This window comes from Scardinius erythrophthalmus (assembly GCF_964197995.2).
Source record: "Scardinius erythrophthalmus genome assembly, chromosome: 7".
Lineage (NCBI taxonomy): Eukaryota > Metazoa > Chordata > Actinopteri > Cypriniformes > Leuciscidae > Scardinius > Scardinius erythrophthalmus.
Window position 1 is genome coordinate 13,323,775 of NC_138227.1, and position 13,861 is coordinate 13,337,635.

General features: G+C 35.9%; 1 protein-coding gene across 1 annotated transcript; it reads left to right on the forward strand.

Annotated features, from left to right (window-relative positions):
- The first annotated feature begins 869 nt into the window (after positions 1-869).
- Positions 870-11,872, forward strand: sars2 (seryl-tRNA synthetase 2, mitochondrial). The gene is made up of 16 exons (XM_081369738.1): positions 870-1,176; positions 1,294-1,389; positions 1,839-1,868; positions 2,084-2,224; positions 3,663-3,717; positions 4,237-4,300; positions 4,380-4,485; positions 4,684-4,731; positions 5,614-5,722; positions 6,363-6,408; positions 6,519-6,606; positions 7,356-7,468; positions 7,784-7,877; positions 8,124-8,216; positions 9,071-9,136; positions 9,217-11,872. Exons 1-16 carry the CDS (start codon positions 910-912, stop codon positions 9,340-9,342), a joined length of 1,542 nt encoding a protein of 513 aa, XP_081225864.1. The 5' UTR covers positions 870-909; the 3' UTR covers positions 9,343-11,872.
- Positions 11,873-13,861: the final 1,989 nt, after the last annotated feature.

The following is a 13,861-nucleotide window of genomic DNA, read 5'->3' on the forward strand; positions in this document are numbered from 1 at the left end:
ACTCTCAAAGCGAAAGAAAAGGGAGAGATAATCACATAAAGATCAGAATAAAGGTGCATAAAGATATCAAAAAAATATTTGGTAAATTCCACGTTTTAATATAATATTTTTAAAGTCTTGACAGCGTTTTTAGTCGGAGAGTCTCTAATACTGTATACATCCAGTCTTACTTCAGTCAACAAAATTATAAAATTGAGGTTCTTATTAATAAACCTACAATTATGAAAATTTGGTAAAAAGTATCAATAAATTAATTAAATAAAATATTAAGGATAATCAGTGAAACCAAAGAGTACATTCTGCTTTACTTGTTCCTTGGGGTCTTTTCTAAAAAATACGTTGTTTATAGGCTTGTTTGGATAAATAACTTTTTGGTTAATAACATCTTTATTCTGGGAAAATGTGTATACACTGTCACTACGGATCGAGTAGTGACACACACACACACACACACACACACACACACACACACACACACACACACACACACACACACACACACACAATTCTAAGAACTCTTTAATTTTTTCTCTTTTCTTAAGTCCAGTTCATACCAAACAGACAAACGCCAACAAACAAGTTGGCCATTGTATTTGAATTTAATAAAAACCAACAGCTCCGACAGAAAAAGCTTGCAAGAATATTTACTATGGTTTTCATAGTAAAAGTCCCTGCAAACTAACTATAATTTTCACTAAAAAGCACTACAACGGCAAAATACATAAAACTACAGCAAAATTGTCAAAGTGAAATAAGCTTTCCGGTTTATTTATTTATAACAATAATAACAATAGACTAAAATAATAATAATTATTTGAAAAAAGTATCACTGTCATCGCATTTCCAATTGAATTTACACGAAATGACTCCTCTCGGCTTCCGTACTATTAAACTGACAACCCGATAACCATGGCGTCCTCTGTAAGGGCAGCTACACGGTGTTGCTCTTTTTATCTGCTTACGTCTTCGAGACTAAATGTCAGCAGTGGATTTAGATGGTCCTGCCGACCTTGCTCCTCTCGACCGGTCAGGAGCAGCCTCTATGAGCATGTACGGGAAGGGTACAGTCACAAACCCGAGCTGGACATGCAGCGTGTGTGCGATGAGACAGATGCGGTGACAGCGGAGGTGCACAATCGGAAAGGAGATCTGCAGGCAGCTGATGTCGGAGTTATAGTAAGACACAGCATGCTTTAAAACAATACTGCTGCACTGACATTAGTTAAACTGAGATTTTCAGATAATGCGTGTGAAAACGTTAATGGAACAATGTGTGGTACAATGTGTGTCTAGGTCTCAGTCTGGAAGAAACTACAGAAGGTGCAAAAAGAAATATCAGATTTGGAAAAGAGAAAGCATGTGATCAGTGGCAAAGTCCGCGCTCTTGTAGTAAGTGTCCATAAACATTAACATAATAAAGGTTTCAATATGAAGTGTGTGTACTTTACATTGGACAGTTGACGTTTCCTGCAGTGTGCTATGTTATTATTCATCTAAAATTGCATAACCGTTAAGCTAAAAGATCAATGGTGGGGGGAAATGACAACAAATATTATTATTTACAGTGCTTAGTTATAATATACATACTGCTTTATACTTATAATTGTTTACCCCAAAATTGGTTGGTGAAGGTAAATTTGAAAGAAGAATAATTCTGGCTATTTTCTCTTTGAATAGAATAGAATAGAATAGAATCGGTAGAAATAATTCACTGTATTCCTTAACATAATGACATAACATCTTGATGTTAAAATTAAAGTTAATGTTGATATTATTTGTGATTTATTTCTGGATGAAAATTTGGTTCAGACTATTTTTCCCACCCTTTTCCCTTTCAGGATGAACATGACAAATCCACTTTGTCTAGTGTAAGTTACAGCTTTTTTTATTTATTTGCGTAACACTCTAAACCTTAGTTTGAAGAATTAAATATGGGCTTTTTAATTAATAAAAGCATGAAAGCTTTTTAAAATTGAAAGCTGCTGTATTTTAGTGATTTTTCTGCTTGCTTTGCGATTATGTAGTATGCATAATATGCATTGGAATATTTGTATGACATTCTTTCCCTTCTTTGTACTTTCAGCTTGTGGAGTACAACAGTGCGAGAGAAGAAGGCAGAGCACTCAGGGAGAAACTTAGTCAGTTGTATCTGCAAGAGAGCGAGCTGGAGAAAGAACATTACTGCCGCGCTTTACGACTGCCCAACAGAACACATCCAAGTGTGGTAAGGGAGCACTCACCTTTCATAATAATAATAATAATAAAAGTTAAATGTAAAAGGAAATATTATGTATTATATATATAAAAAAGTAATCCTAAAAATAGTAAAAATGTTAAACCAGTCCTATTAACGGCTATTAAAGGGATAGTTCACTTTGAAATTAAATTTTGGTATGTTTTAGCTTACCTCAAGGACATCCAAGATGTAGATGTCTTTGTTTCCGCAGTAGTTTCAATTTTGATATTTTTAGGTCAAACCGTTCTTGTCTGAGAGTCATATAATGCAGGTCTATGGTCACTGTCTCAAAGAGCATGCACAGAGAAGTCCATCGTAAGTACACATTGATGGCCTAAGACACGAAACGAGCAGTTTGTGTGAGAAAACGAACAGTATTTATATCGTTTTTACCTCTACACAACCACGTCCAAGTGATCTGAGGGCGCGTGCTTCCTGGTGTGTGACGTGTGCGCGCGTTCTGGCTTAGTCTGCGCAAGCGCCGGAATTAAATGAGGTTTTTTTTTTCCTGTCATGGGGGTGAAATGGTCATTTTTCCGCAGCGCCGGATGAAATTCTATGAAGCCTCTATGCGGGTAAATAAGGGGAATGTATGTCGGTTGATAGGTTAAAGAAGTATAGGAAAGTGTCAGTGGTCCATTTCTGAGATAGGTGGCGGTAATGCACATATTTGTTTGCGATCCGCCGTAAAAAAAAAACAAGAAGAAGAAAGCGCCGGAAGCGCACGCGCCCTCAGATCACTTGGACGTGGCTGTGTACAAGAGGTAAAAACGATATAAATACTGTTCGTTTTCTCACACAAACTGCTCGTTTCGTGTCTTAGGCCATCAATGTGTACTTACGATGGGGAATTGTTAAATTTGGACTTCTCTGTGCATGCTCTTTGAGACAGTGACCATAGACCTGCATTATATGACTGACAGACAAGAACGGTTTGACCTAAAAATATCAAAATTGAAACTACTGCGGAAACAAAGACACCTACATCTTGGATGCCCTTGAGGTAAGCTAAAACATACCAAAATTTAATTTCAAAATGAACTATCCCTTTAAGTTGTGAAACAATTTATTACTAAATGTTAAATGAACCAAATCCATGTATCAGATTTGCACCTAATCAAATAACAGTATACAAAAACATACACATCATCATAATGGATTTTTTTAATGCTTTGTAATAACTGGCATCTCTTAATTACTGTAATAACAACATGGTGTGAACGCAGCATAAGCTTGTTGTTTTGGTTCAGGAGGAACTGTAAAAGGTTGTTGTAAAAAAATAATATTTAGACGACTTCTATTATTGATTGCTATCAGGATGTGAAGAGAGTTTCACCCAGTATGACAAGAAGTGTTTATGAATAGCATTGCCTACCCTTGCTTTGACAGGAATGTATTTTATTTATTTTTTTGTCTTTTCTCTTAGCCCATCGGAGATGAGAGCCAGGCAAGAGTGGTTGAATTGGTTGGTCAGAGACGAGGTAAATTTATTTGAATAAAGCTATAAACCATAATATCCATTTCTTGAAATCGGTTTGGTCAAAAATACAATTTGGAGTATGATTTGAAGCAGCAGCCATGGGTTTCCCTGACCTTGAGGTTTGACTTTGTGTTACATTTCTTGCAGCAATTTACAGTAAATTTCTAGCAATGAGATCAGTGTTTGAAATGTGTATTTGATTTATTTTATGCATATACCTGTTATGTCAACTAGCTTTATCAGGAGGGGGGGGCAGTACTGAATATAAACAACATGCTTTTTACATGCTTCGTTATAAAAAAAACTCAACATCTTGCATATTCTGCCAGCGATAATATGAGCAGAACTGTATTGTATTATGTTGCTGATATTTTTAAATAACTTTTTGCTCCTTGGATCTGCTGCTTTACCAATGCTTTTAGTTTTGATCAATACATGGTGTGACTGATTTGAAATATTTCCTAACCTGTGTACAAAAAAAGTATTGTAATTTTACTGTTGTGTCATGTGTCCACCATAGAATTTGATTTCAAACCAAAAGGCCACCTGGAAATTGGAGAGGGTCTTGACATCATAAGACAGAGGTTAGATGTTTTCTCATGTTTTAAATTTAGTAAAGTATTTATTTTTATTTGTTTTTCATTTGCATCTCTTTCCTCTTAGACGGCTTGCCCATGTGTCAGGGCACAGATCGTACTACTTGAGAGGGGCAGGGGCCAGACTTCAGTTTGCCTTGCAAAATTTTACTATGGATCTTCTTCAGAAATTGGTTAGTATGATTTTATCTATTTCTGTTATTTAGAATAATGTCTCCACTCATGAATGGTATATTATAAAACCAGGAACTTATTATAAAAAAAAAAAAGTAAACAAAATCTATTTTGATTTCGTATTGACTTTTTCGTGGTGTCTTTTTTGGAGGTTGAGTACACTTAAAACTCTGTTTTGATTTTTTAATATTTTACAGGGCTTTATTCCCATGGTTGTTCCTGACATGTTAAAATCAGTGGTTTTTGTGAGTATCGCTTTGTTCTAATCTTACGGTATAATGATATCTAACAACATATTATTACATTGTGGTTGCCAAAATTCTGCATTCCTTTACTGAGATATCTCTGTTTTTATTTTGTTTTAAACTATTCCTGAATTTTGAAGAGCTTTCACAACTATAAATGTATGAACATGGGCATTTTAAAATGAAAACAATCTTTGTCCATACTGGCGTTTCCACTGCAATCCAGAAAAGATCTCCGTCCACACTACACGACCGAAAACGGCACATTAGCCCTTAGCCATTTGTTGCCGATTGCTCTAATAATAGCTTGCCTCTTGCGCATATAGGCATCTGCAGTACAAAATGATGAGTTTAACTACACAATGGCTGCTAAGAAGGACAACAAAGTCAGCAAAGCTTGCAGTTCCACCTCTTTGTTTTTGTTTACACGGTCATCGTGGCTGGTCTGTTACAGAGCCGTTGAGAGAGACGAGTGAATGTGGGCAGCCAAGCTTCGTTTTCAAAAGTCTCTGTTTTGGTCTGTCTACACTGACACGCAACCCAGAGTTTTGAAACTAAATGGGGTCTGCAGTGTTTCCAAAAGTCTGTTTTCTAGGGTCGAAAACTCCGGAGTAGTGGACGCCAGGTGTAACCATAGCAAAAGTTTTGCGTTTTAATTGAAAACACAATTAAAACCTTAATTAGATCTTCATAATCATAAACTATTATGACTAATGGCTTTAGCAATATAATCTAAAATCATTTACCCTGAATACTTTAGATGCAGCTGTGTATTAAGATTCTTAATGGAAATATAATGTAGTGACTGACAACTGTAGTAACCTATAAAGAATCCCCATGAATCTCCATGATATTTGTGCTGTTTTTGCATCTGTTGTTCAGGAAGGTTGTGGGATGCAGCCGCATGCTCATAAATCACAGGTGTACTCTCTGGACCCGTCACGATTTCCTGACCTTAATCTTGCTGGAACAGGGGAAGTAGGAGTGGCAGGTGATAAAAGCATGAACTTATGTGATATAATAATTAATCTTATAATATATGATATTTCAAAGATAATTAAAAATGTGAATTATAAGATTTATTATAAATTAAAACAGAAGTAATGTAGTTTGGAATAATTAAGATTTTTAAAATATTTTTTTAAAGAAATGTCTTATGGTCAATTAGACTGCATTTATTTTCACAAAAATACAGTAAAAACAGTAATGTTATGAAATATTTTTACAAAAAAAAAGTTTTTTTTTGTGTGATGGCAAAGCTGAATATTCAGAAACCATTACTGTAGTCTTCATTGTCTCATGATACTTCATAAATCATTCTGTGTTGTTGATTGAACTTTCTATTCATTCAAGGAATTGTGAAAAAATGCATCATGATTTCCACAAAAATATTGAGCAGAAAAAACTGTATTAAATGCTGATGATAATAATAATAACAACCGTTATTAAGAAGTGAGCAGCAATTAAAAACTCTTAATTATTCCTAACTTTTGACCGGTATTTTAAGTTATTACTATTAATAAAATTATAGTAAAATATAGACCAGTAGTCACCAAATGTTAGTTTAGCTATTTTTTTTTAGTATCCACGAATACTTCACAATGAATTGATGATGACCTATATTGTACTAGGATATTTCATGGATCATGCTGTAAATTTGAAGGATTTACCTGTCAGGTAAAAAAAGTCCCTGATTTACCTATTGATTGATTGTCTGAATGCTACATTCAGTTTTTATTTGATTGATGCAAGCATAAAGTGTCACTTGTATTGCTTTTATGTTCTAGGACCATCTGTAGTAGCACATGTTATCGAGCAGAAACAGATACTGGAAGAGAGACCTGGGGGCTCTACAGAGTTCACCATTTTAACAAGGTAATCAGAAAACAGAAGTGGTAGCATGGGAATGAAAGAAACACAGAAAAGCAGAAAAGTTAAGATCCTTGATGTCAAGATTAAAGGGATAGTTCGCCCAAAAATGATATTTAACCCATGATTTACTCACCCTCAAGCCGTTCGAGATGCATATGTCAATAATTTTTCAGACGAACACATTTTCAGTTATTTTAGAAAATGTCTTACATCTTTCAGTGGTTATAATGTGAACCTATGGGGTTCACACCTATGTCACGACGCTTCCTACTCTACGTCCTACATCATACGCCAGCATCCATCTCCGTGAACGCGCGTCGACCGCTACCGGAAGCCAGTTATTTTCGTTTATAAAGTTTTAAATATGTATATTTTTACGACAAAACCGCATGGATTACCCTCAGAAGGCCTTCGTTTATCCCCCTGGAGCCGGATGGATTACTTTTGTGAAGGATGAATGCACATTTTGGGACTTGAAGGAGGTGGACCCCATTACTTCACATTATAACCACTGAAAGATCTAAGACATTTTCTAAAATAACTGAAAATGTGTTCGTCTGAAAAAAGACTGACATATGCATCTCGAACGGCTTGAGGGTGAGTAAATCATGGGTTAAATATCATTTTTGGGCGAACTATCCCTTTAATGTAATTGCAGTACTATGAACCTGTTCTGTTTGAAATATGAACTGTTGTATGAACTATGATCTGTTGTTACCTTTAGGGTGTTTACTTTGTTTACTTTTATGCAGATTGAAATGTTCGGTGTGACTTCGAATGAGACGGGAGAGGAGAGTTCCCAACTGCTGGATGAATTTGTCATGTTACAGAAGGAGATTTTCTCTTCCCTAAAGCTTCATTACAGGTTTTATCTAAAATCTAACCAGTGTTTACACACACTAAGATTAAGCATAGTTAGTTCATTCATGTTTTGATTTAGAAAATGTGACATTCATATTATTTTGAAAAGGGTATGGTATTAAAACCTGAAAAGCATTTATTTTAAGTATTTATTTGGCTAACAGTGGTTCTTAAACTTTGTTCACACTAAGAAGTAAATATTTGTTGTGAGTTTTCACTTGCTGTCAGTGGTCAGTGAATACTAGGAAGATATGTAGATATGAAACCAGTAGATGGGTAATTGCTAATAAAATAGTAATAGCAATTCTTTCCCTCACAGAGTCTTGGATATGCCCACTCAAGAATTGGGGCCTCCTGCCTTCCGAAAGTATGATATTGAGGCATGGATGCCAGGACGTGGCAGCTTTGGAGAGGTTGTAACTGTATTTTAAAATGAAGAGTTAATAGTCAGTGTAATTAATCGTTAGATTAATGCATTTAAAAAAAGAGAACCATCCACAAGAATAATAAAACGGCATCTTTAGAATATTTTATACTTGTTTTTTATGTATAAGAATTTGCTATTTGAATTTGTTTCTGCTTTTGCTTGTCAAAAAGAGGAATACATTTCTACTTTTGCATCCTTTTGTTGAATATCAACTTACTTAGTCCTTTATCAGATCTCCAGTGCCTCAAACTGCACAGACTACCAGAGCCGACGTCTTAACATTCTCTATGAGGGAAATGATGGAAACCCTAAGTATGCGCATACAGTAAGAGGCTATTTATAATACCATCTTAATAACAGTGTGGTGAGCCATGGCTGCAATATGTCCATTCTATTTGTTGTGCTGTAAAAAAAAAAAAAAAGTAGAAAAAGAAGTAGAAATATTTCCGAGAATACAGTCTTCCATAGAAGTTCTTATTTATTGATTTTTGAAGTTGAACTGCTTCTGACATGGATCTAAATATAATAGTAGCTTTTTGCTTTTATCTGGGCTTTCAAAAAAAAAGGAAATTCTACAGCTGCTAATCTACCAACATGGCATTACCATTTGTCTTAGGACGCCTATAGACGAGCACGAAGACTCCGCCGGAGGAGGTAAAGGCACCACAATCTAGCTGGAAAACGTGTCTTCGTGCTCATCTATAGGCAACGCCATCTGGGCCGAGAACACTCAACAATAACCGTACTGTCTCCCTCTTTACGTAAATAATTTCTGGATACATTTTAAGTGCATAATTCTGTATCAAATCATTTGGCCGGATATATTTTGTAACGTCCTAAAACAAATGGTAATGCCATATTGGTAGATTAGCACATGTAGAATTTCCTTTTGTTGGAAGCCCAGATAAAAGTAAAAAGCTACTATTCTGTTTAGATCCATGTCCGAGGCAGTTTGACTTCAGGAACACATTTCTTCACACACACGCGCGCACGCACGCACACAAAAACTTCTATGGAAGACTTCTCATAATTTTGACTTTGTTCTCAAAATATTACGACTTTGTTCTCATAATGTTAGATTTTTATATTTTGGGGGGGATTTTTTTTTTAAGTTGCGGTTCAGAGCTTCCATAAAAAATAGCTGAGGCAGTCAATAACACTTTATTTTTCATATTTTAGGTAAATGCTACAGCTTGTGCTATTCCACGTACCATCATTGCCATTTTGGAGACACACCAAACCAAGGTAGAAACTAAACAAACTATTATTTTTCAACAGATATTCATTGTATTATTAATTTTGTCTCTCTGTTTGTCTTCTGTTAGGAAGGGACGGTTCAGATTCCTGAAGTCTTGCAGCACTATCTTGGCTTGGATGTGATAGAAAAACCTAAATACACTCCTATTAAATATATGGGACCAAACCAACCCAAGCGACATACCTCAAAATAACTTCTTAATAGTATATCAGACTTCAGTGAAGTATGATTTTTACTGTATTCTCCACAGTGAAGGCAATGTATATAGGTGTTTGTCTTATTGTCTCAAACCTCTCATTTCCAAAAACAACATTTATGTGGCCTATTTTCAATAAAATGCCATCAGCGACATCTCAAATTGCTATGGCTTTGTTCACTAGTTGTACACTGGGCTGTGTACATTTTTTCCACCAGATAAAGTTTGCAGATAAAGGTTTTATTGGTGATTTTAACATAATAATGATAATGAAAAAAATGCATTGGGATTGGCATTTGTACACATTTTTAACTCTATTTAAAGTTTTAAAGTTAGACAACGTGACAGGACCCACTCACAGTTGTAATCGTTCTTCAGATTTTATGTTGTCATATGGAATTGATGTTGATGACATTGAAGGAGCGTTTGCAGCAGAGTGATGACGTCTCCAGTTATTATCTAGTCTCTTCCATTTAGCCGAGGCTGCAAAATCAAAACAACTTGTTACAAATAATCTACCTGAATTTTCTAAATTCCTCAGCAAACCAGATATCTTAGACCTTCAATAAAAAAAAGATTTTCGCTGGTTGTACAAATTACTTAAAATGAGATAAAGCAACACAAGTCCTATACATTTTATCCTAACTTAATTTCATTTTGTTCAGTTTCCTTTAAATAAATGTAAAAATATAGCTGCAATCAGCAGTTATCGGGCCAAACCCCTTATGGCCATTTTTGGCATGTTTGGACTTTGTATTAGGAAAACTTTTGAACATTGCACCATTCACTTGGTTAAACACTTGCTACACATCAAATTTGATTCAAACCATTTTCAAAGCTATAGCCTGTTGCTTTAAACAGCATGTCACTTATACATTGGTTTGTTTAATTTTACAGAGACTTGAGTTTTTGAAGGCAGAACTGCAGCTATTTGGTTCTAAATGACAGAACATTACACATAATTTTATAAAGTCCCCACACGGGACTCAAATCCACAATCTATGAAGATGTATTTTCTCACAGATGCTGTAGTTCCATTGTTCAAGTGAGAAACTCAAAATGAAGATTTTGTATATAAATGCACTGTATGTTATATTTAATAATTTCAGATGAGATAACTCTTAGAAAAGCACAATGTATGGAACAGAAGCAACTTCTGGCCACAGTACCTCTTACTGCATGTGCCACACAGGATTCAAACCCACGTGTCACGACCTGAAAAGGTTAGGGTTTGTGGTATTACTGATTGTGCCACTCAGTTAATGCTGGTTTACTAGGCTGCCGAGGAGAGCCTTTAGCATGAGAATGAGCACACAAGAGCATTACTTAATATTTTAATCAGATTAGCATGCTAAGATAACTTAATACTAATGGTTAACCTGATAGCTGAAGAGCCACATTAGAATGGCAAATAGATGCTAACCAATTAGCATGCTAAGCTAACTGGCAAAAACACAGGCAAGGTAAAATTCTGTGACTTATTTCTCAGGAACAGTTGCGAATATAAAAAAAATCTGTTCAGTCATTTCTGTGCAGCTCAGTTTAAAGATTATCTGATCAGATTTTGGACAAAATTTGTAGGAGTTTTGCTTTAATATGGCAGACAGGCACAGGAAAATGACAAATGAGATATCGTTGGAATCGCCATAGACCAAGGAACGTAATGACAAAAAACAAAACAAATTTTTATATTTTTTCAAGTTATGTGTTTTTGCAAAAAATCCTTTTATCTCTGTAACACTAGGTGTCGCTGTGTTCAAACTTCTCAGGTACCTTCAGGACATCCCGATAATGATATCTACCAAATTTTGTGCTGATATGCCAAATCGTTTAAAAGATATTGCAATTTATGACAAAATTCTACATGGCAGCCTGATGGTTCATCCGATCCTTACACAAGGAATCCATAGACACCATGATCATGATTGAAATAACCATTTTTAAGATCTCATGACCTGTAGGTGGCGCTGTTCCCAAATTTGGCATGGACCCTTAGATTATGGTTCCGATGAAGCGTACCAATTTTTGTTTTGATTGATCAAACTTTGGTCGAGATACAGCCTCTGAACCAATTTTGGGTCGACCTCGTTAAGTTCACGACATCATAACTTTTTTTTTTTCATTTCTGTGCAGCTCAGTCCAAAGATCATTTGATCAGATTCTGGACAAAATTGGACAAATTATGAAGGAGTAGCGAAAAAATTAATGCTCTACTATTCAAAATGGTCGCTACTCTAATGAGTCTTAAAGTAAAATGTTGAATGTGATCAGCATGAAGAGAGGTTTTTTTTTTTTTTTTTTCAAAGGGTTCAAAATAAATTTCCTTTAGAGAAGTGAATTTTTTAACTAGTGGTGGCGGTATAGAGTTGGTCCTAGGGACTCCAAAATTGGTCAAATCACCATTCATAACTTATGATATTCCTATGCTCAGTTGATAGGGCTGCCATAGACTCCCATTCGGGAAAAAATAATAATAATAAAACTAACAAGGGGCTACAGCCTCCCCACGACTCTACATAGGGCAAGTGTTTTGAAAGAAAGAAAAAAAAAAATAAAAATATATATATATATATATATATATATATATATATATATATATATATATATATATATATATATATGGAATGAATGCATGGATCTAGAGTATACTGTGAGGGTTCTAGTCCTCCCTCTCTGCCACTTTTTTTTTCCACACCAATATATCTTCCTTCATCCATGTTTCCAAACGATGATCCATGTTACGGTGGCTGCCCCAAATCAAATTTGGTTAATTAATATGTAAATTTAATTTAAATTGTTCGGTGCCAGACAAGTCAAAACTTGTCAAGTAAGAAAAAAATCTATAAATGTAATGGTCCGTGTACTTTTTGATCATTTCATTTCCTGTTTGGAATGGAATAACGAGAAATGAAAACCAGCTCGTTTATTCGTTTTTTAGTTTAGTTTAAAAAACGAGAAATGTGATTTTTGCAAGCGACCCCAATAATGTGAGCCACAGTATATGACAGATTATTTTAGCATGATGTATTTCCCATTGATAAATAAAGTGCAAATAGTTCCGTCTCTTTGGATAAAAGGGAAGTGGAAATAAAAATCAATAATTGGCTGTACCATGATAATATGTCCGTAACATTTACCACTCTCGTCTTTTATTTACATCAAAAGGCAGGTAGGCGTGTGTATAATTTTGTAAAATACATTTAACACATGTGTGCATTAAAAGTACTATTTCGGCAACGAGAACGTTTGAGCCAAATGAAGATAAAGATGTGTTCTGGTGACTGGCGTGTTTATTGAACCAATCAGATAAGACAGAGTAAATTCGATTGGCTACATGAAGAAGGTGGACCCGCCCTCCTCTTCGCGCTTGCAAAACCCAATGAGTGAGAGAATCGTGCCACTGCTAAAACTGTAAGCGCAGGTAATGCCGAGTTCAGACTGCATGATTTTAGCCCCGATTTTGGCTCGCCGACAGGTTTTTAGAAATCGCCGACAAATGCCCGAAATCACAGGCAAATCGGTGCTCGTTCACGCGAGTGACAATCACGCAGTGTGAATGAGCAAAGACGCGATCTGAGAGAATCACCGACGAGTCGCCGACGCTCGTGAGATATTTGGCATGCTAAATATCTGGACCTGTCGGCGATTCCAAATCCTGCTGTGTGAAAGTGTTCTGACTGCAAACTACATCGGCGATGACCAACAGCAAATGAGAGAGCAAGATACAGAGCAGCGGGGAGTTCGGGGAGGAGTTATAGGCCTCAATATCAGTATTTTAATAGATATATTTACAATTATATTAAACAGAAACAAAGCACAAACATTTGCTTGACCAGCAGCAACAGCAGCACATTGCAAAATTATTTATTTACCCCAAACTCTCTTTGCAGAACACACAGTCCTTGCTCCCCTTGTCTTCCCATCCATTTCCTCACGCATAATGTTTTTCTTTTTCTCCTTTTCGCTGCAAATCAGTGCGCAGACAATTTGGATCGCAAGCTTCTTGCAGGCTATCATTTTTAATAACATTTTCAAACTCGCGCGAGAACTGCGGTCTTACGCACGCGGGATTTTGCGTTATTTCCTTATCACTTCTCGCGTGTGTTTGGTTGCGAAACGTAGTTTGCGGGCCAGACAGGAGTTGTCGGCGATTCTTCCTCCTGAAAGTCATGCAGTGTGAAACCTCCTGTCGCCGATGCATCGTGCAGTGTGAACACACCAGCAACTGAATGTTACCCTGGATAGTCATGCAGTGTGAAAAGAACAGTGACCCGACTACTTTGAAAATCGTGCAGTCTGAACTCGGCATAAAAGAAGCAACTGTACAACTGTTTTATTTCGGTTATTTCGGGAACTTTTTTGCCTCATGTACACAAGTCATTTAGACATTTGCAACAGTTAAATCTTTTTACACAAACGCAATTAATTACGCAATTAATCTGTTTTGCAGTTCCTGACTCAGTTGTTTTCGGTTGCAAATTGCTGTTCACAGGTGCTTTTTGCCGTATTTGTGCGA

Coding starts and splice junctions, on each gene's coding strand:
- sars2 (XM_081369738.1), top strand. CDS start 910: ATGGCGTCCTCTGTAAGGGCAGCTACACGGTGTTGCTCTTTTTATCTG. Junction 5,723..6,362: donor AGGGGAAGTAGGAGTGGCAG/GTGATAAAAGCA, acceptor ATATTGTACTAG/GATATTTCATGGATCATGCT. Junction 6,607..7,355: donor GAGTTCACCATTTTAACAAG/GTAATCAGAAAA, acceptor ACTTTTATGCAG/ATTGAAATGTTCGGTGTGAC.